The sequence below is a fragment of the Cherax quadricarinatus genome, chromosome 90, assembly GCF_038502225.1.
Source record: "Cherax quadricarinatus isolate ZL_2023a chromosome 90, ASM3850222v1, whole genome shotgun sequence".
In the NCBI taxonomy this organism is placed as follows: domain Eukaryota; kingdom Metazoa; phylum Arthropoda; class Malacostraca; order Decapoda; family Parastacidae; genus Cherax; species Cherax quadricarinatus.
Genome location: NC_091381.1, coordinates 2,709,645 through 2,733,371, shown reverse-complemented (window position 1 = coordinate 2,733,371; position 23,727 = coordinate 2,709,645). Strand labels below are relative to the sequence as shown.

At 38.5% G+C, this 23,727-nt stretch overlaps 1 protein-coding gene across 2 annotated transcripts; it reads left to right on the top strand.

Moving 5' to 3' along the window:
* The first annotated feature begins 7,757 nt into the window (after positions 1-7,757).
* LOC128693437 (adult-specific cuticular protein ACP-22-like) lies at positions 7,758-12,231 on the top strand. Of its 2 annotated transcripts, none has more exons than XM_053783129.2 (3): positions 7,758-7,791; positions 9,863-10,291; positions 11,383-12,231. In XM_053783129.2, the coding sequence occupies exons 1-3, from the start codon at positions 7,777-7,779 to the stop codon at positions 11,620-11,622; spliced, it is 684 nt and encodes a 227-aa protein (XP_053639104.1). In that variant the 5' UTR covers positions 7,758-7,776; the 3' UTR covers positions 11,623-12,231. The 2 variants fall into 2 exon arrangements, with proteins under 2 accessions (XP_053639104.1, XP_069960341.1); XM_070104240.1 differs by lacking the exon at positions 7,758-7,791 and adding an exon at positions 8,660-9,619.
* The last annotated feature ends 11,496 nt before the right edge of the window (positions 12,232-23,727 follow it).

The window sequence follows — 23,727 nt, the reverse complement described above, 5'->3', positions numbered from 1 at the left end:
CCTTCAGATATCAAACTTGCTTTTCATCAAACTAAAACACTTCACTAATAATCCCGGTGTCTACTCCATTTCCTGCTCCTCTCATCCCCTTCAGTACTCTGATGAAGATGGCCGCTCTCTTCCTGGTGGACGTAAAGAGCACAAGGGATGGGTTTGCTCTGCCCACACCAACAATTCTCTTTTTTCTGTCATGACAGAGATCGTGACCATATAGCTGAGGAGTCCTTTGCTAGAACTATCTATCCTTCTTCTAGCCTTCAAAGACGCCGGTCTTATCGAATCAGCCCTTATTCACAACTTTCCTAACTGGAATTTTAGTCCTGGCTTTCCGTCTGTACGTGCTTGCCTTTCTCAGTACGCTGTCAAATGTGAACTGATTTGTCCTCTCTCTCATCCTTTCCTTTCATCTTAACCTGTATTCCTCATTTTTCTTTTTTTTTGTCTTTTCTGTCTTTTAACTTTCCACTTTCTTGCTTTCATTTCTTTCGAAGACTGGGCCAGTAGGCCTACTGCAATTCTTTTCAGCTCCCTTGGTAACAAGCTGACTGGTTCAATACTTTCTTTAAATGTAATTCATTGTCACTACCCTTTCCCTACTCCTGCCTGGAGTGGGCCAGTAGATCTTCTACAGTGCTCCTCCTCTTGTACTACTACTAATATTAGTCCTGTTACTACTACTCCTGCTATTATTACTACTACTACTGCTACACCTAATTCTTTCAATGGTATCACATTATACTTTTGCCTCTTCCACCACCACTACTACTACTACTACTACCACTACTACTATTGCGTCATTATTGTTACTACCATTGCCGGTACCTGTACTACTACTGCTACTACTGATACTACTTCTTCAACTACTACTGCAGCTAATTTTACGTCTTTCACCACCACCACTACCATTACTACTACTACTGCTTAAACTACTCCAGCTTCTGTTATAACTACTACCGTGTTGTCTATGTGCCTTCTCTACTTTTTCAGCCCAGTTGTGATTTGACAGTAATCTACTACGAACCAAAGCGTCATCTTAAGGTTTCTCTCCAAAGTGCTGGTTTTTGGCGAACTGTTCAAGTCACGGTACTGTGATTTTTTTTTTTTTCGTAATGAAGCACTGATGCGGATTTTTTCTGCGAATTAATAGATATATCATTCAAATAGACTGCTTCCTTTTTCTTACAGTATCGGCTGTTTCCCATAAAAATTAGGCTGAATCAAAGATAAAATCAGTTTTATTATCACTAATATGTTGGCAGCCTTGCCAGAAGTGCACGCATATCACACTTCAGCTGTCCCCACTCATCTCTCAGAGAGTAAACACTCCACATCCCTAAATTTCTTCATGTTACCCTGGTCAGTCCCTGGCATCACGTCATTTCCCAAAATGCGTTTGTATCCACTCTCTTCTGACGGATGCTCAGCACAATAGAAGATGGATATCTTCGAAGTAATATATCTCCGTATAAAATAAACTCAACCCCTTCTGCGTCAAAACATACGCGGAAAAAAAAAATTGTACAATGTGTGGCAAACAATTCTAATGTAGATAAACATTAACGTCGAAGCTCAGAAATCGAACAGAAGTATTCAGAAGTAATCACAGGAAAACTAATATGATAATTTATTCTATACAAATGGCAAATTGTTAGGTAAAAGGACACAAGTGCAACTAACGAGACATTTTACTGCAGCGTAACGTCCTGATAAAGCTCCTGGAGAGCGAAACGTTGCCACAATAAAATGTCAGGTAACGGCTTGATAAAGCTCTTGGAAAGCGAAACGTTGGTACAATAAAATGTCAGGTAACGGCTTGATAAAGCTCCTGGAGAGCGAAACGTTACCACAATAAAATGTCACATTAGTTACACTTGTGTCCTTTTACCTAACATATTGTCGGTAATTCTACCAACATTATTACAAATGGCAAATTAGTACCTACACAGCCTAAAATTAATTCAAACCTCACTTAAAGAATGCCAGCCATGAATATTTAAAACCAACCACAAGAGATACTCATTAGATATCTCACAAGGACAGTAATCCCAAAATACAGAAGCACTTTAATTTTATAACCGCTCAGAAGTTACATTGTCCAGTTACTAGCACTGAAAGTCTGGAGACAAGATGATGAGACATACACAAGTCATTGCAAAAAGTTGAGCATGTAGTTTATTCAATGTTTTCCAGTAAAACTGCCGAACAGGCACCTGAAGCACGTTTTCCAAAATATATTCAAACGTTTCCGTGAACAAGATAAAACTGGCAAAAATAAAACTTGCAAAATCCAATAATCAATTTATTTTTGAGGAGTACATCATAGGAAAAAGAATACTTTAGGTTAAAGACCAAATGTATTCGGTGACTGCCTTCTTCTCGATTCGCCGGTACTCTCCCTACCCGGGTCTCTTCCAGATGGTGACCCGGCCTTGGCTCCCTGTCTTGGGAGTGTCTGACGCCTATGTCTGCCATGGGAGGAGGTACAAGTACCTCCTCATCTTCTGGAACCAACTGTCCCCAGGCCTAGCCCCATTCCCACCCCTATCAACTATGTTACTAAATTGGATTTTTTTTTTATCTAGCCAGGCTAGACCTTACATTCTTTTCGTAACATACATCAGCCACTGAAAACTGAAACTTTTCAGAAAAGGCATTCTTAAGTAATTATACAGAATAAATGCCATATTATTTTATTAACATAATTTTTAAATTGGCATCTATGCACTCTGCCCCAGGCCCTGACTCATGGAACTCCGTGTTCATCAAGAACTGAACTGCAAGAAGGCCTTTGTCACGTGTCTTCAGCATTTTATGGAGAAAGAGCATGGACACAGGGGTCATCCCACACACACTAAAAACAACAGACATAGTCCCACTCCACAAAGGTGGTTATTGCAGAGAACTACAGACCGATAACACTAACATCCCATATCATAAAAATATTTGAGAGGGTTTTAAGAAGAAAGATAGCCAACCACCTAGATACTCATCAATTACATAACCCTGAGCAACACGGGTTTAGAGCAGGTCGTTCCTGCCTGTCTCAGCTACTGGACCACTATGACAAGGTCCTGGATGCTGTAGAAGATAAACAAAATACAGATGTAGCATGCACAGACTTTGCAAAAGCTTTCGACAAGTGTGACCATGGTGTAATAACACACAAAATGCGTGATAAAGGAATAGCAGGAAAAGTTGGTAGATGGATCTATAACTTCCTGACAAGTAGAACACAAAGAGTAATAGTAAACAGAGTAAAGTCTGAGGCAGCCATGGTAAAAAGCTCTGTTCCACAAGGCACAGTACTCGCTCCCATTCTATTCCTCGTCCTCATTTCTGACACAGACAGAGATGTAAGCCATAGCTCCGTGTCTTCCTTTGCGGATGAAACCCGGATTACCATGGCAGTGACCTCCATCGAAGACACCACGAGACTCCAAGCGGACATCAACCAAATCTTCGAATTGGCCACTCAAAACAATATGAAGTTCAATGAGGAGAAATTTAAATTACTCAGATATGGGAAACTTGAAGAAATTAAAAATGTATCATGTATACGACAAATTCTAACCATACAATACACCGGAAAAGTAATGTGAAGGACCTGGGAGTGATAATGTCAGAGGATCTCGCTTTCAAAGACCACGACAATATATCTACCTCATCTGCTAGGAAAATGATAGGATGGATAATGAGAACCTTCAAAATTAGGGACGCCAAGCCCATGATGATTCTCTTCAAATTGCTTGTTCTCTCTAGGCTGGAATACTGCTGTACACTAACTGCCCCCTTCAAGGCAGGCGAAATTGCAGACCTGGAGAGTGTACAAAGAACTTTCACGGCACACATAAGTACGATAAGGCACCTAAATTACTGGGAACGGTTGAAGGTCCTTGATCTGTATTCTCTCGAACGCAGGCGAGAGAGATACATGATAATATACACTTGGAAGGTCCCGGAGGGATTGGTACCAAACCAGCACACGAAAATCACTCCCTATAAAAGCAAAAGACTCGGCAGGAGATGCAACATTCATCTGATGAAAATCAGGGGCACCACGAGCACAATGAGAGACAACACAATAAGTGTCTAGGGCCCAAGACTGTTCAACTGCCTCCCAGCATACATAAGGGGGATTACCAATAGACCCCTGACTGTCTTCAAGAAGGCACTGGACAGGCACATAAAGTCAGTACCTGACCAACCAGGCTGTGGTTCGTACATCAGCTTGCGTGTGGCCATCAGTAACAGCCTGGATGATCAGACCCTGATCCACCATGAGGCCTGGTCTCATGGTATATACTTCAGTAACATTCTCAATCTTCTACAGTATAACATACCGCTCTTACTAGTTTGAAGTCATTCATAAGAAGCTCTCTCAGTTTATTACAACGAAAAAAATGGGAATGGTCTACTCTGTATCAAGCTGAGCTGGGCCAAGTACCCAAGGTGCATCTGGCATTATCCCTCTTAAATGCAGCATTCAGTTGCTGGAATAGACAACTAGCTGCCCTGGGATCCCTAGTTGCCCTGATGAGTCTTTTTGCCTAGGTCCTTAAGGGATTTAGATACTCTCTTTTCCCATGGGCCGAGGATCTCTGAGTCTATGGGAACAAATATTTAATGATGGGTAAATTCGCAAGTGTATAGTCCAACACCCCCTGCTTGCCCTCCGCAGGATAGATTCATCTGAATACTACGGGGCTCCCTTACTGATGAGCATCCAGCTATTGCGAGGCTTCTCTTGATGTTATTAACCTCTTCATGCCTTACAAACTTTTCCTTATATCTAGGGCAAACAAGACCACGGTACCGGAATCGGTGTGCCGATACAATGCTGCAAAATAACAATGAACGAAGAGAGAGGATCCCTAGATGGACACCCTCCCATGAAGTAATTTCGGTGCTACTTTGGCTTGTTACCTACAAGGAAAATAATATCTACACTTACATTGCGATCTACACCTTATATTGCAATCAACACGGTACCTAACCTAACCTAGATTAGGTAAGGTTAGGTTATGTTAGGTATCGTGTTAATTGCAATATAAGGTGTAGATCGCAATGTAAGTAGATCGCAATGTAAGTGTAGATATCATCCCAAAGCAGATTCATGAACGTAGATAACAAGCCAAAGTAGCACCGTAATTTCATACCCGTCAAACAGGAGTGCAGCACACGGCAACTAGCCTAATTCTTCCATCTTTCTTTTTAAGCGGACACAGCGACGTACCAAGAAGAGAGATTTAGTTTTGTTAGGAATCAGACAAGCCAAAGAGGTGTTAATGAATCTGGGGTCTTATTCTTTTGTATCTCCCAGCAGAGAAAGACTGGAATGACATAATGCCTTTGTGAAATCTGATTCTTGCACAGTGGTTCAGAGCGGGGACAGGGGTGTTTGTATTACTGGTACCTCATGATTTTCCCTGCATGGTGTTTGAGCAGTGTACACACATATATACAGACATATGCATACACATTCATACGCGCACACATAAATTTTTATATTTTGCTGGGCTTAGGTGCTAAGGCAACAACAGTTCTTAGCTCTCTCTAAATAACATATATCAGAGTTCAAATTTTACGCTGATCACATAAAATATTTACAAACTGTCGCATGAAAACTAAAGTTGTAGTTTTAACAATACTATCATTTACTATGGTAAACTGGCATTTACAAAGCCTATGATCAACCCTGAAGCTCATCTAGTTAAAACACCAGTATTTAGGGTTTGAAGTCAATCGGATGAAGCATGTTCCAGTTACTGCAAGGAACACATTAAGTCTATTAAACTAGCATTTTGAAACTCACACATTCCCCCCAAAAAATACAGACCTTAGTTTAAACAAAGCGCACCATTACCGAAATTGTGAATTTGATAAGAAGAGGGATGCTCCAGTCTTTTCTCAGAATTTAACTATCTGTGGATTATTGTTAACTATGTCCGGAAAAAAATAAATTTGCATCAACAGAGATTAAGCTTACTGGGTAATATCCTATCAACAAAATGCATCCGTCCTTAATAAGTGAAGTCGTTCAGAAGTCATACATAGTTTTTTTAAGGAAAATTCCTCAACATCACCTTAAAAATAAAATTGGCTAATTGGTACCTAAACAATTAAATAAAAAGCTTATCTTTCTTCCTTCAGTGTAAATTGTGGGACCTATAGCCTAGGAGAAACGGATAAAAAAGGATTTTTTTTTGTTTTTTTCTACACAGGGTTTGACAAGGTTAAGGATCCCTAGCTTCATTGACAAGCTATTTACAAGTTAAGGATTCCTAACTTTATTGGCAAGCTAAGAGCTGTTATCCACATCAGCTCATTTGAAAGCATTTTTATTGTTATGAGACATACAAGTAGGGAACAGGATGAAGTTGGAGCCATCTGTGGGCCAGCATTTTCATTTGATCAACTGACTTTATCTCGTTGACATCATTATGCTGTACGAACGTGTTCCATACTCGAGTCATCCTGGGTATGTATGATCTCAGATGGAGTGATGTTCTGGAGAAAGGTACAGCTTCTAGGAAGAATAATTGGATTTCTTCCTGAAGCCATTTGAATATTCCACTTCCCCTACCACCCCATCTTTTCATTATTTTTTACCAATAGGTATATTTTATTACATAATATGGCACAAAATATTTAAAAGATATAGATATACCAGTGTTGGAAGTTTGAAGCTTATGAGACGAAGCTTTCTCAGACCATCACATGAAAACTCAATCAAGGACAGATACAGTATACTTGCATTAAAAATTTGAAGTTGACTTGAGTAGGTAATGTTATTTTATATAAGAAAATCTTGCAGGAAGAAAAAAAATCAGTAGAGAAGTAGAATCACATCATAAATCCTTTTGCTATTTGCTATTACCATGATCTTTCATGCACAATTATCTTTCCTATATTTATCTCTAGAAACCATAGAATTAGTAAGAGTAAATACTCTTTCGTGCCTTATGTTAACCAAAATGAAATCATGCAGAACGTTAGATAATAAGCCTGTTTTAGTACTCTTTTGTGGTGGGAAGGTCCTTCAGTGAGCTGACCTTCCTGAATGACCGTCCAGGATGGCCTTGCAGTGAATCTGCGCGTGAAAACAGGTGAATGTGGGGAAAGTGGAGGAGCGGGTGACTAGCTCAGTGATTAATGTGAGAGGGATGTGTCCTAAGTAGAGCCTAGATATGGGGATGGTTTATCAGTGGCCAAGAGGAAGGGGGAAGGGATTGTGGTATACAATATGGGGTGTGGAGTACCTATTACCAAGAGGGGGAGGCATGGAGTTTTTGTTACCAAGAGGGAGGCGTGGGGTTTGTTACCAACAGGTACGTGGCGTACCTGTGGCCAAGAAGTGTTCGTGGAATACCTGTAATCAAGACAGTGAATGATATTAAAACTAAGATATGGGTGCAGCATAAATGTTACGAAGTTAACGGCATATAAAACAAAGAACATTGGTAGAACGAAGCCAAGCAGTGACCAAGACGAGGTCTTACCCTAGTTGTGTCCTCGGGAGTGTAGCCTAGCAATGACCAGGCTAGGGGTGCATCCTAGCAGTATACACAAAAAATAAAGCCTAGAAGTGATCATAATTAAATTATTTCCTAGCAGTAGCTAAGTTAAGGACATACCTCAGCAGTGACCAGGAGAGAAGTGGTCTATCAGCGACAATAGGGAAAGGGAGGGTGGAGTTACTTAGTCGTGACCATGATGGGGGTGTATATAACATGGTGAGAAGCAGCATCCTGCATCACACCTCCACCAACCAACACCATGACAACAGCAAAGGTAAGACACCCACGTTGTCTCTGCTGGAAACTTCTTGGATGACGAAATAGTTGTTAGTAAGTATTTCCATGTTTATCATAATTTACGGTATAATTAATGAAAGTATAACTGATACGGTTATTACCTTTAAACTTATTCTTTTTATTTTTGCATTATATACTCAAAGTCAAACGCTGACGAAACACATGACTGGAAAAATATTGTGATTTTGTTTTTATTCCATGAGAGGGATAGCAGTAAATTGGAGGAGGACGGGGATCGGGTAGGGCAGTGAAAAGGGTTGTGACTAAAGAGGAAGACAAGAAAAGTAAAGTGGCCCGTTTATTTCCATTAGGTTTAAAGGGAGTGAGTTTTGTCACATAGAATGTTCATTTTGTTGTTAGCTCCTTTTGTTAGCTCATGGTCATTCAAACACCATTAACTGGTGTTTCAAACACCATTAACTGGTGTTTGAATGGCTACTCTCACGATCTTTTGCAAGCTGTGACTGTACGATGCCCTGTTGGAGAGTTAGTTATTCTTGTAATCGTAAAATCAGGTAAAGAAATAAGGTAGTAAAAACGTGTGGATGAGATATTTACATGTTTTATGTCTTTGGTTGTTAAGCGTACTCACCCACCGACGTCAGGTGGCCAGCACTTAGCAGAATTCGACCAGCTACCGTTCAGTCTTCACCAAAAATCATTCGTACTGTAGTTAAATGAGACATTTGGGCAACATTTTGTTATTTTTTTCTGGAAACGTTTCGCAATGCAGTGGCTTCTTCAGTTCAATACAGAGAAAGGTGGAAGATGAGGAGGAGTTTGAGGTAATCAATCCCTCGTCTTCCACCTTTCTCTGCACTGGACTGAAGGAGCCACTGCATGGATAATACGTATAAAGAGCAAAGATACTCAAATGTTGCGTAAGTGTTTCGTCTATCAACTTGTCGTTTCTGTAAACCGTTTATGCACATTACTGTGTGTAACCAATAATGTCGACTATAAGGGCTGCTTACTTATTTCTCACTATGTTATTCGTATTTGTGAATGGCTTATTTAAAGATGGTTCTACATTTATCGTCATAACATCCGAATTCAGTTTAATTGGAAAGCTGTGGTTCTTCCTTTTCCTACTTTATTAGTCTAACTTGCAGATGCTGCTGTAGTTCCGCTGGCTTGTTTTTTCTTAAATTACGAAAGATTACTTAAAATGTGATTGTTTAGCGTTTTAGTGATAATGACGTGAAAGGTCAAATAATGGTGATTCTGCGTTGTATCCGGTAATCATGGGCCTCTTAATTAATGCAATTCTAGGTTGACATCCATTAGAATTCTCCACATTGCCTCCTTCATGAGGTAATAAGCTCTGCCAACATGAACTGGGCGACTCAAGCACGTTGACAATATCATTGTGGATTTAGTAACTTTCAGAACTTTGAAGATTTCGATCTGGTACAGCTGGAGTTACTGTTTTGTTGGAGTTACCCTTTAGGAAGACCTATTTCACACGGGGATAAAGAAGATAAAGGATATGTTAAAGCATAAAAGTCTGGGTGGGGAAATTTTGACAGTCGGTGCAATCATGAGAAGTGGGACGTATCTCAGGACAAAGATGTCACAATAATAAGGGCCATAGCTTAGCGCTGATCAAAATGAGCTATATATATATATGCAAGAATAGAAAAAGACGCAGTCTAGCAATTACCAAGATAGGGAAATAGTCAAGCAGTGACCATGGGTTGAGGAGGAGGATTGGCTTGCGTGACCATGGTGGGGAGTATATTACGTGGCGAGAGACAGTATCCAGCGTCACACCTCAACCAACCAACACCATGACTACAGCAAAGGTAGGGAGCTCACGTTGCCATTTTTTTATGAAACTCCTTGCATGACGATATGGCAATTTTAGACTTGCTAGAGACAGTGATTACTGTTTGTTTCTATCATCCTAATTTCATCATCCTAATGTGATAAAAGGACAACTATTTTCACCATTGTGGATATATAATATTATTTCTTAAAGAATATGAATATTCTTTCTGTCTCTGACATACTTCATCAGTATTATTAAGACTTCTTTCCTACACCAGGTGACGATCTTGGCAAGCCTACTAACTCTCACGCTTGGAGAGACTTCCTACCACTCTGCTCCTATTCATCACGGGACAACAATAATCCACGAGGGACCAGTCCACCATGGTGGTTCAGGTTACCATGGTGGCTTAGGTCTTCATGGTGGTGTAGGTCTTCATGGTGGTGGAGGACTTCATGGTGGTGGAGGACTTCATGGTGGTGGAGGACTTCATGGTGGTGGAGGACTTCATGGTGGTGGAGGACTTCATGGTGGTGGAGGACTTCACGGTGGTGGAGGACTTCATGGTGGCCATGGCCTTCATGGTGGCACGGTCGTCCATTCTGGCCCCGTCGTCCATTCTGGCCCCGTCGTCCATTCTGGCCCCGTCGTTCATTCTGGCCCCGTCGTCCATTCTGGCCCCGTCGATCACAAGACATATGCAAACGTGAGTATACTATCGCTTATATCCTGTTATTTTATATTAAAAAACATTACTTACAATTCATGCTCAGAATATCGAAACATTAAATATTAAATTGATATCTACAATTAGTCTCTCAGGTTATAAAATTAATACTTGTATTTAGGGAGTTAGTTATAAAAATTATGAAAGAAGTGATTTGCTTCTTAATGCTACTAATTACAAAGAATTATTATCAGTTTCCAGGATAATTTACGCACAGTCATCAGATTTTCTGAAAAAATAAAAAAAAAATAAAATTTAAAAGAAGTATTGAAAATGTAATTTCCAAATAATTAAGAGAAACTAAAAGAAAATCCTGCGCAAGAGATCATTCTTTTCCTTCACTAAAAAGTAAAAACTGACCAACACAAACACAAAAGCACTAACCAAAGATGAAAGATGAAATAATCAAGTTAGTTTCAGAATCACTGTCATTTAGACCAGGATTAATTTGTCATGTCAATTTTTTAAATTCTCTAAAACCAATAACTTTTCGAATATATCTAATATTACAGATAATTTTAATACAACTTACACGCTACATTTGAGCATAAGTGATCCTTAAACCTGAAGTAACTGCAAAGAGTGAAAAAAATGAACTTGCTTTCAATTTGAAAATATATCTCATATAATCAAAAACAGAAAGTTTATTATAACGGGTCAGCAGTGAAAATAATCACTGTGTTACGTGTTTACACGCTAGTTAACTCACAAATATAATTAATGAAGATCATTTCAGATTAAAGGATCATCTCCCATGTTATGTGTTCTTGAATGTAATTTACTTGTATGGTTGTTCTGATTATATTAGTAGATAATTGTAAGAACTTCAAGACGTAAAAATTCGTATTTGTGAACTGATCTGTCTCAGAGGAGTCTTAGGTTAAGCTAGATGTTCTCTAAAATAATTTATTTCCATGAACAAAACATGGATAAGTTTTATCATCTGCCCTTGCAGTTGTAGATTTAAAATAATAATAATGCTAATATTATTAATAATGATAAATTATTTAAAATGTTATTAACCAAATTTTATTCATGCTTAGAGATAATGTTCATATTATTTACTCCAGGCCAAGCCACAATACAGCTTCGGTTATGGAGTCAATGATGACTATTCTGGCAACAACTTCGGCCATCAAGAATCTCGTGACGGCTACAAGACAGAAGGAAAGTACTACGTGAACCTTCCTGACGGGCGTATCCAGACTGTCAAGTACTACGCAGACGAGACCGGCTACCACCCAGAGGTCTCCTATGAGGGTGTGGCCCACTACGACTCGGCTCCGGTTCATGTGTCTGGCTACCACTAATAGTACCTATTGTGCCATAATTCAAGATAAAATACGTGCAGGCTGAAGTTTCAAAATAATGTTAAAGAACATAATGAGTATAAGGAAAGGCTGAAGAATTGAAATACGGATATGGGATTAGCTAACAGTAACCGTTGCTACGTCACCACTAAATGCACAAAAGAAATGAACAAGTCGTATGATTAAACGCACATCATAAGAAATTTTCCAGCTTCTTCTAATGAATAAAAATACGCCTGCCAATACACACCCACTTCTCGCAGGCAAAAAGAATTTCTGACTAGTAAAATTATAATTATTTTCGTGAGAAAGTGTTAAATCAGTAGGAATCGTACAGGAAAATGGCACGTAATTAAATTTGATCCGAGGTATTGAAGAGCAGCTCCAGGAGTATAAAGGGTTCAACTTTCAGAAGCTAATGAGTTATCATAACAGGTTACTACTGTAGCATCAGTTTGTCGCGTTCATTGGTGAAGAGTGATAATCCAGACATATTCCAAGAGTAGTAATTCGATTCTGAAGATGGGAAATATTAAGCCTGGAAGTGGGAAATAATAAGCCTGGAGGTGGAAAATATTGAGCCTGCACCCTCTACAATGGAAAATGATGTTGCGTTTCATATATATATATATATATATATATATATATATATATATATATATATATATATATATATATATATATATATATATATATATATATATATAAATATATATATATATATATGTGAAATCTTGGAATTTTTAATATATTTATAATACCATAATTACAATTTCGTTAAAGGAATATTACGAAATTACTGCATGTAAATTTGTAAATAAAGATTTGCAATTTTTTATTGTCTTATTCATAACGTTTAAATATATATATATATATATATATATATATATATATATATATATATATATATATATATATATATATATATATATATATATATATATATATATATATATATATATATACACACACACACACATATATATATATATATATATATATATATATATATATATATATATATATATATATATATATATGCAATAAGATCACAGTAAACAGGTGATTTCAAAATATGCAAAACAACCACTCTGAAAGAATAGAGAAATTACAAGCGCTCTCGTGACTACTCACATTATCAAGGAACTATGATAATGTGAGTAGTCACGAAAGCGCTTGGAATTTCTCTATTTTTTCAGAGTGGTTGTTTTGCATATATATACATGTATGTATATATATATATATATATATATATATATATATATATATATATATATATATATATATATATATATATATATATATATATATATATATATATATACATACACACGCACACACACACACACATACACACACACACACACACACACACACACACACACACACACACACACACACACACACACACACACACACACACAAACATATATATATTATTATTATTATTATTATCACACTGGCCGATTCCCACCAAGGCAGGGTGGCCCGAAAAAGAAAAACTTTCACCATCATTCACTCCATCACTGTCTTGCCAGAAGGGTGCTTTACACTACAGTTTTTAAACTGCAACATTAACACCCCTCCTTCAGAGTGCAGGCACTGTACTTCCCAACTCCAGGACTCAAGTCCGGCCTGCCGGTTTCCCTGAACCCCTTCATAAATGTTACTTTGCTCACACTCCAACAGCACGTCAAGTATTAAAAACCATTTGTCTCCATTCACTCCTATCAAACACGCTCACGCATGCCTGCTGGAAGTCCAAGCCCCTCGCACACAAAACCTCCTTTACCCCCTCTCTCCAACCTTTCCTAGGCCGACCCCTACCCCGCCTTCCTTCCACTACAGACTGATACACTCTTGAAGTCATTCTGTTTCGCTCCATTCTCTCTATATGTCCGAACCACCTCAACAACCCTTCCTCAGCCCTCTGGACAACAGTTTTGGTAATCCCCCATCTCCTCCTAACTTCCAAACTACGAATTCTCTGCATTATATTCACACCACACATTGCCCTCAGACATGACATCTCCACTGCCTCCAGCCTTCTCCTCGCTGCAACATTTATCACCCATGCTTCACACCCATATAAGAGCGTTGGTAAAACTATACTCTCATACTACATTCCCCTCTTTGCCTCCAAGGACAAAGTTCTTTGTCTCCACAGACTCCTAAGTGCACCACTCACTCTTTTCCCCTCATCAATTCTATGATTCACCTCATCTTTCATAGACCCATCCGCTGACACGTCCACTCCCAAATATCTGAATACATTCACCTCCTCCATACTCTCTCCCTCCAATCTGATATTCAATCTTTCATCACCTAATCTTTTTGTTATCCTCATAACCTTACTCTTTCCTGTATTCACCTTTAATTTTCTTCTTTTGCACACCCTACCAAATTCATCCACCAATCTCTGCAACTTCTCTTCAGAATCTCCCAAGAGCACAGTATCATCAGCAAAGAGCAACTGTGACAACTCTCACTTTGTGTGTGATTCTTTATCTTTTAACTCCACACCTCTTGCCAAGACCCTCGCATTTACTTCTCTTACAACCCCATCTATAAATATATTAAACAACCACGGTGACATCACACATCCTTGTCTAAGGCCTACTTTTACTGGGAAATAATTTCCCTCTTTCCTACATACTCTAACTTGAGCCTCACTATCCTCGTAAAAACTCTTCACTGCTTTCAGTAACCTACCTCCTACACCATACACTTGCAACATCTGCCACATTGCCCCCCTATCCACCCTGTCATACGCCTTTTCCAAATCCATAAATGCCACAAAGACCTCTTTAGCCTTATCTAAATACTGTTCACTTATATGTTTCACTGTAAACACCTGGTCCACACACCCCCTACCTTTCCTAAAGCCTCCTTGTTCATCTGCTATCCTATTCTCCGTCTTACTTTTAATTCTTTCAATAATAACTCTACCATACACTTTACCAGGTATACTCAGCAGACTTATCCCCCTATAATTTTTGCACTCTCTTTTATCCCCTTTGCCTTTATACAAAGGAACTATGCATGCTCTCTGCCAATCCCTAGGTACCTTACCCTCTTCCATACATTTATTAAATAATTGCACCAACCACTCCAAAACTATATCCCCACCTGCTTTTAACATTTCTATCTTCATCCCATCAATCCCGGCTGCCTTACCCCCTTTCATTTTACCTACTGCCTCACGAACTTCCCCCACACTCACAACTGGCTCTTCCTCACTCCTACAAGATGTTATTCCTCCTTGTCCTATACACGAAATCACAGCTTCCCTATCTTCATCAACATTTAACAATTCCTCAAAATATTCCCTCCATCTTCCCAATACCTCTAACTCTCCATTTAATAACTCTCCTCTCCTATTTTTAACTGACAAATCCATTTGTTCTCTAGGCTTTCTTAACTTGTTAATCTCACTCCAAAACTTTTTCTTATTTTCAACAAAATTTGTTGATAACATCTCACCCACTCTCTCATTTGCACTCTTTTTACATTGCTTCACCACTCTCTTAACCTCTCTCTTTTTCTCCATATACTCTTCCCTCCTTGCATCACTTCTACTTTGTAAAAACTTCTCATATGCTAACTTTTTCTCCCATACTACTCTCTTTACATCATCATTCCACCAATCGCTCCTCTTCCCTCCTGCACCCACTTTCCTGTAACCACAAACTTCTGCTGAACACTCTAACACTACATTTTTAAACCTACCCCATACCTCTTCGACCCCATTGCCTATGCTCTCATTAGCCCATCTATCCTCCAATAGCTGTTTATATCTTACCCTAACTGCCTCCTCTTTTAGTTTATAAACCTTCACCTCTCTCTTCCCTGATACTTCTATTCTCCTTGTATCCCATCTACCTTTTACTCTCAGTGTAGCTACAACTAGAAAGTGATCTGATATATCTGTGGCCCCTCTATAAACATGTACATCCTGAAGTCTACGCAACAGTCTTTTATCTACCAACACATAATCCAACAAACTACTGTCATTTCGCCCTACATCATATCTTGTATACTTATTTATCCCCTTTTTCTTAAAATATGTATTACCTATAACTAAACCCCTTTCTATACAAAGTTCAATCAAAGGGCTCCCATTATCATTTCCACCTGGCACCCCAAACTTACCTACCACACCCTCTCTAAAAGTTTCTCCTACTTTAGCATTCAGGTCCCCTACCACAATTACTCTCTCACTTGGTTCAAAGGCTCCTATACATTCACTTAACATCTCCCCAAATCTCTCTCTCTCCTCTGCATTCCTCTCTTCTCCAGGTGCATACACGCTTATTATGACCCACTTCTCGCATCCAACCTTTACTTTAATCCACATAATTCTTGAATTTACACATTCATATTCTCTTTTCTCCTTCCATAACTGATGATTCAACATTACTGCTACCCCTTCCTTTTGCTCTAACTCTCTCAGATACTCTAGATTTAATCCCATTTATTTCCCCCCACTGAAACTCCCCTACCCCCTTCAGCTTTTTTTCGCTTAGGGCCAGGACATCCAACTTCTTTTCATTCATAACATCATCAATCATCATATATATATATATATATATATATATATATATATATATATATATATATATATATATATATATATATATATAAGCAAGACAGGCCACGAGGGGTGGAAATCTTTAGCTCAAGTACTTTCACACTTCTCAATGCGTCATCAGGAGCTATGCAGTGTTGCAAGGCTGCAACTGAAGGAGAGAATGTTTTTTTTTTTCAGGTGTAGTTTCTGCTGGTCTTAGAATGGAACTACACCCACTCTGCACTATTCTGAGAAAAAACTTCCCCTCACTCCTTCAGTTGCAGCTTGCAACATTGCATAGCTCCTGATGACACACTGAGAATTGCGAAAGTACTTGAGCTAAAGATTTCTACCCCACGTGGCTTGTCTTGCATAGTTAAGATCGCCTGTCTGAGATTGTTTGCGCTTTCGTAATTTCTCACATTATCAAGGAACTATAAAAACAATACATCAAAGGAAGGCATGTAAAGGGTCAAGACTACACCTCACCATCACAACAAAGCAACACCTCACACACGCGTGACGACACCCGACTCTGTAAAACACACCTAATATTCTACCCAAGAATTAAAGATTTATTACTTGTCTAATGTATCATTAAATTCTTCCCAAATTTTATTAATTATAAATGAATCCAATTTATATAAACCAAAGGAAATATTCATATTATTTTCAAAACTGCTTTTTATGAAACAAGATTCAATTATATTCCTGTCCACTATGGAAAGTTGTATCAAGCAAATCCATAGTCGACAGGAATGTAATTGAATCATGTTTCAGAAAAAGCAGCTTTGAAAATAATATGAATATTTTCTTTGGGTTATAAATTGGATTCATTTATAATTAATAAAATTTGGGAAGGATTTAATGATACATTAGACAATAAATAAATCTTAATTCTTGGGTAGAGTATTAGGTGGGTTTCACAGAGTCGGGTGTCGTCACGCGTGTGTGAGGTGTTGCTTTGTTGTGGTGACGTGATGGTGAGGTGTAGTCTTGACCCTTTATATGCCTTCCTTTGAAGTTTTGTTTTTTATAGTTCCTTCATAATGTGAGAAGTCACGAAAGCGCTTGGAATGTCTTTATTCTTTCACTGTGGTTGTTTTGCATATTCTGATATCACCTGTATACTGTGATCTTATTACACATATATATAAATGTATAAATTCAAGGATTAAGTGGATTAAAATAAGGGATGGATGCTAAAAGTGGGTCATAGTAGGTGTGAACGCACCTGGAGAAGAGAGGAGTGTAGAGAAGAGAGAAAAATTTTGGTAGTTAAGCGAGTGTGTAGGAACTTCTGAACCAAATGAGAGTAATTGTAGTAGGGGACCTAAATTCTAAAGTAGGATAAACATTTAGAGAGGGTGTGGTAGGAAAGTTTGGGGTGCCAGGTGTACATGATAATGGGGGCACTTTGATTGAACTTTGTATAGAAAGGAGTTTGGTTATAGGTAGCACATATTTTAAGAAAAAGAGGATTAATGAGTATACAGGATATGATGTAGGGCGAAATGACAGTAGTTTGTTGGATTATGTATTGGTAGATAAAAGACTGTTGAGTAGACTTCAGGATGTACATGTTTATAGAGGGGCCACAGATATATCAGATCACTTTCTAGTTGTAGCTACACTGAGAGTAAAAGGTAGATGGGATACAAGGAAAATAGAAGCAGCACGTAAGAGAGAGGTGAAGGTTTATAAACTAAAAGAGGAGGCAGTTAGGGTAAGATATAAACGACTATTGGAGGATAGATGGGCTAGTGAGAGTATAGGCAATGGGGTAGGTTTAAGAATGTAATGTTAGAGAGTTTAGCAGAAGTTTGTGGTCATAGGAAAGTGGGTGCCGGAGGGAAGAAGAGCGATTGGTGGAAAGATGATGTATAGAGAGTAATAATGGAGAAAAAGTTAGCATATAAAAGGTTTATACAAAGTAGAAGTGATACAAGGAGGGAGGAATATATGGAGAGAGAAAAGAATAGGTTAAGAGAGTGGTGAAGCAATGTAAAAAGAGAGCAAATGAGAGAGCGGGTGAGATGTTATCAGCAAATTTTGATGAAAATAAAAAAAATTATGAGTGAAATTAATAAGTTGAGGAAGCCTAGGGAATGAATGAATTTGTTAGTTAAAAATAGGAGAGGAGAGTTATTAAATGGAGAGTTAGAGGTATCGGGAAAATGGAGGGAATATTTTGAGGAATTGTTAAATGTTGACGAAAATAGGGAAGCTGCGATTTCGTGTGTAAAGCAAGGAGGAAAAACATCTTGTAGGAATAAGGAAGAGCCAGTTGTGAGTGTGGGGAAAGTTCGTGAGGCAGTAGGTAGAATGAAAGAGGGTAAGGCAACTGGGATTGATGGGATAAAGATAGAAATGTTAAAAGCAGGTGGGGATATAGTTTTGGAGTAGTTGGTGCTACTATTTAACAAATGTATGGAAGAGGGCAAAGTACCTAGGGATTGGCAGAGAGCATGCATAGTTCCTTTGTATAAAGGCAAAAGGGATAAAAGAGAGTGCAAGAATTATAAGGGAATAAGTGTGTTGAGTATACCTGGTAAAGTGTATGGTAGAGTTATTACTGAAAGAATTAAGAGTAAGACGGAGAATAGGATAGCAGATGAACAAGGAGGCTTTAGGAAAGGTAGGGGGTGTGTATTCTAAGTGCTTACAGTGCTTCCAGGTATACTCCAGGTATAATCCAGGTATACTCCAGGTATAATCCAGGTATACCCCAGGTATGCGTTGCATAAGTGTCTAAGTCACCCAGAAACTTTTTGGATGTATATAATATTGTCCATAGGGTTCCCACGCATGCAAATAGTGCTGTAAACCTTGCTGTAGATACAGCGTTGAAAATTTGAAACCAATCGAATGAAACGTTCTCGAGTTATAGACGAAAATTGTGGAGAAAAAGACGAGTAATGTTGCTGATAAATGTTCCAAAAATAGGTAAGTCTGTCTTAGTTATTCTAAGAACTCTCCAACAACGCATTTTTTTCCCTGTCTCGTTTATAATCTATTTGTGGTTCTCCACAATCCTATTAACAATGGTCAATTTTTATTTTTTTAACGAATATCTAATTTGACCAAATTGGTTTAAAGCAAAATCTCAAATTGGCTTCCAAACAGTCCAAAATTTATACGAAAATACTTCTAATTAAAATACACCAGCGTTAAGGGTTTGAAACCGACCAGAAGAAGCATTCTCTAGTAATTACAAGGAATACAATTTACTTAATAAAAATGGCAAATTGAAACTTACAAAGCTCAAAGGGAACACCAAGCTTTCATTTAATAAATCCCTTCAACGGTGAAAGTTTGAAGCCGATCAGAAAATGCATTCTCCAGTTATTGAAGCGATTCCTACTTTTTTTTTTTTTTTTTTTTTTTTTACAATTTCAGTAAAATTTAAAAAATTCAGCTGCTCAGCTAAATTTTTGAGTTATCATTATTTTTACAGAATACATTATCATTAATATTTTGATTCCGATCAGAAGAAGCATACTTTAATTACTCAATATAATTTAATATCAGGATTCACTCAGTAAAACCGTCAAACTAATACTTACGTCAACCAGTAACAGCGCGAACTTGCGTTCAGGAAACCACAGCTGTGGTGAAAGTTTGACTCCGATCGGATGAGTCATTCTCCTGTTATGACAAGGATTTCAACGAGTCCAGTTTTCTCTTGAAACTAATTTACAATATTAAAAAAAATTGCCTGTGGGGAAGCAAAACTTAATGGGTATCATCCTGTCCCTAAGATGCATCAACCATTAAATACTGAAGCCATTCAAAAGAGGGAGAACTTAAATTTATTTATCTTAATTTAAAGGGGAATGAAGATCCCGCACTATCATACACAAAAAATGGCCAAAGCTACACTTAAAATTCACTCTCCGTCATCGTTGAATAAGGAACCTTTTCTGGACTTCTGGTAATAACCTCTCGGGGTTTTGCAAGTTATCCGAGCCATTTCAGCTTGATGGGAAGGGGTTGAACAACTTTGGTTACGTAAAAGGACACAAGTGTAACTAATGTAACATTTAATACAACTTTGGTTACGTAAAAGGACACAAGTGTAACTAATGTAACATTTAATACAACTTTGGTTACGTAAAAGGACACAAGTGTAACTAATGTAACATTTAATACAACTTTGGTTACGTAAAAGGACACAAGTGTAACTAATGTAACATTTAATACAACTTTGGTTACGTAAAAGGACACAAGTGTAACTAATGTGGTATTTAATACAACTTTGGTTACATAGCCCCTGCACATACTAATTGTTCCAAGAAACTGGTCCTACTGACCTTGCACGACCATTAAAATTTTGAAGCCTATTGAATGAGGCCTTGAGTTAAGAGCAAAATAAAAACGAAAAGATAAAGAAAGCTTAAAAAAGAAATAAAAAAAATCAGGAAACCTCCTATAAGTTCTCCTTCTGGGACAGATAATAAATCTGAAAAGCTTATTATTTTTTCCTGTAAATTTACATTCACTTAATTCATAAGCGTCCTCTTTAGTTATCTATGGGTTTTCAATCCTCCATTTCTCAATACTGACCTCTGAATTTCGTGACAGTAAACAGATTCTTTAGATACCTTACGGTAACCAGCAATACATCATGTAGAACGTGAGATGGCAAACCAGTAATTCAGTACTATGGTGAGGTGGGAAGGTCCTTCACCGAGACGACCTTCCCAAACGACCTTACAGAATGGCCGTCCAGAGAATGTGAGCGTGGAGATAGAGGTGAAGTCAGGGTAAGTGGAGGTGAGTCTTGCTGTGTAGACAGGAAAGAGAGAGAAAGCTAACCAGGCTCTACCTGTGACCTCTATGAAAGAAGATAATGTATATAACAACCAGATTTAGCCATGTGGGGAGCCCCCGTTCCCCCTCCTGGGTAAATAATGAGGAATACTCCAACTCATTATGTAGCTACAGGATTTCGTAGTTTAAATAATGTACTTAGCTGCTTACCTTTAAAATTTAAGTGGGAGTTGTTTACAGGCAGCCACTGCTACCTAGTGTTAAAAGATAAGAAAAAATGTCGTAAGAGATGATGCCACTCGATCCTTAGCAAGACCTTAGATTTGTACACAGGTCCTTCATATATTAGTGGTCCTGATATTATAACTTAGTAGTCTATGATAGCATGATTTTCCCAACACACATACACATTCGAAAATAGAGTAATTATTTGCTGCAATCAAATATCCCAAAACAAGTATTTTATTTTATGTTTTCAATCATCCATTATTACTCAATATTTTATAGATTACTCTTCTTGGGCAGTTAATCCAGTTGCTTCTTACCTTAAATCGGACCCTAGGTCGTGAACCATAGTGCCTCTGATAGTAGCCAAGCTGCAACCATCATCTAAATCCGATATTAATTATGGTTAATTACGGGCTTATTCTAGACATGAGTAAATTAATAACCTAGCAGTAAACTGAACTGGGGCGTAGTCTAGTAGTAACCATGGGCAAAGGAGGGATAAGTAGCTTAGCCGTGACCATGGTGAGGGTGTATATAACATGGTGAGAGGCAGCATCCGGCATCACACCTCCACCAGCCAACACCATGAGTACGGCAAAGGTAAGACAGAGCTGAAGCTCTCTCTGCTACCAGTGTGCCTTCTATAAGTATGTTTTATTCTTACTCGTCAACTAGTATGGTATATACTCATCAAAAAGTAATTATTTTTTGTGTCATAACATGCAAGCAACATTCTCAGCTAACATTTTAAACAATGCCATGATCCATTACTTTTTAGTGCACTACTCAGTATCATACTTCAACATATTTATTCAACAGGAGAGAGTGAAAGACGTGCAAAACTTATTGTATAAAACACACACACACACACACGCAAATTTATCAGAGAATATCTGACAGGAAGGAAACAACGAGTGATGGTGCGTGTGGGCGCTTGTAACGAGTGGAGTTTCCCAAGGGTCAGTCCTAGGGCCGGTGCTGTTTCTGGTATATATGTGAATGACATGAAGGAAGGAGTAGGATTAGAGGTGTCCCTGCTGGCAAACGATGTGAAGATAATGCGGAGAATTCAAGTGGACGAGGATCAGGTGGGAGTACAGCCAGGCTGTAAACCTGATTCAACAACTGGCTCCTGGAGTTTGACTCCACCAAATGCAAAGTCGTGAAGATTGGAGAAGGTGAAACAAGACCGCAGCGAGAGTACACAGGCTAGGGGGTCCAAAGATTGCAAACCCCACTCAAGGAAAATGATTTTGGTGTGAGTATAATACCGAGCACATCTCATGAGGCGCTCATCAGCCAAATAAGTGCTGCATCATATGGGCACCTATCAAACCTAAGAACAGCGTTTCGACACCTGAGTAAGGAATCATTCAAGACTTTGTACACCGTGCATGTCAGACCCATATATTCAGCACCAGTACGGAACCACACATGGTCAAGGATGTTCAGAGATGTGACACAGCAACAAGAGGACACAACTGGAAGTTGAAAACTCGTATGAGTCACAGGGATGTTAAGAAGTATTTCTTCAGCCATAGAGTTGTCAGGAAGTGGAGCATTCTGGTGAGTGATGTAGTGGAGACAAGATGCATACATAGCTTTAAGAAGAGATATGACAAAACTCCTAGAACAGGGAGAGAATGGACCTAGTAGCGATCAGCGAAGAGGCGGGGCCAAGAACTGTGAATCGACCCCTGCAACCACAAGTAGGTGAGTACACACACACACACGTTAAAGTGAGATGTTAGCATCAAAGACATCAATATGAACCAAAGTTGACTAAGTATGAGAGAAATGTGTATGAAGAACTTAGCAAAAGATTCAAAAGAAAGTGGAGGGTAACCGGAAGGTACTTTAGCCAGAATAGATAAGTAATAGAAAGCATTAACACAACAACATAAATGATGAGGCTATAAAAGGCGGTTGACGTATCAGAATTAATGGGACCAGACAACGAAGGTCTTCAACCAGTATCTCCAATCAGATTAACTGCCAGAAATTAAAAAAAAAGGCAGATGAGATCCCTATATACCAAAACTGATACATGCAGGTGGCACTAAATTACAGGCCAGTTTCTCTATCAGGTATACTGTCAAAAGTTTTGGAGATGATAGCAAGGAAAAAGATAGTGAAGCACTTGAAAATAAGATTCTTTGCAGAACGTCATTACAGATTTAAGGATGGAAAATCCTATCTTACGAATCTGCTGGAGTTCTATGAAAGTCACAAATTCTATTAATGAAAACAGAGGTGAATGGATTGCATCTTTTTGCACTTAAAAAAAAAGAAACTTGGTACAGTACCACACTTTAGAGGTTGGCCCAGAAATTGGAGGTACAGGCACACGTGACAGGTTTAATGCTCCAGGTACAGGCACACGTGACACGTTTAATGCTCCAGGTACAGGCACACGTGACAGGTTTAATGCTCCAGCAAACAGAGTAACAAGGTATGAGGCATTAGATTGGGAAAGAGTAACGAGAGGCCTCCTCAAGGAGCAGTATTAGGACCACTAATGTTCTTGATGTACG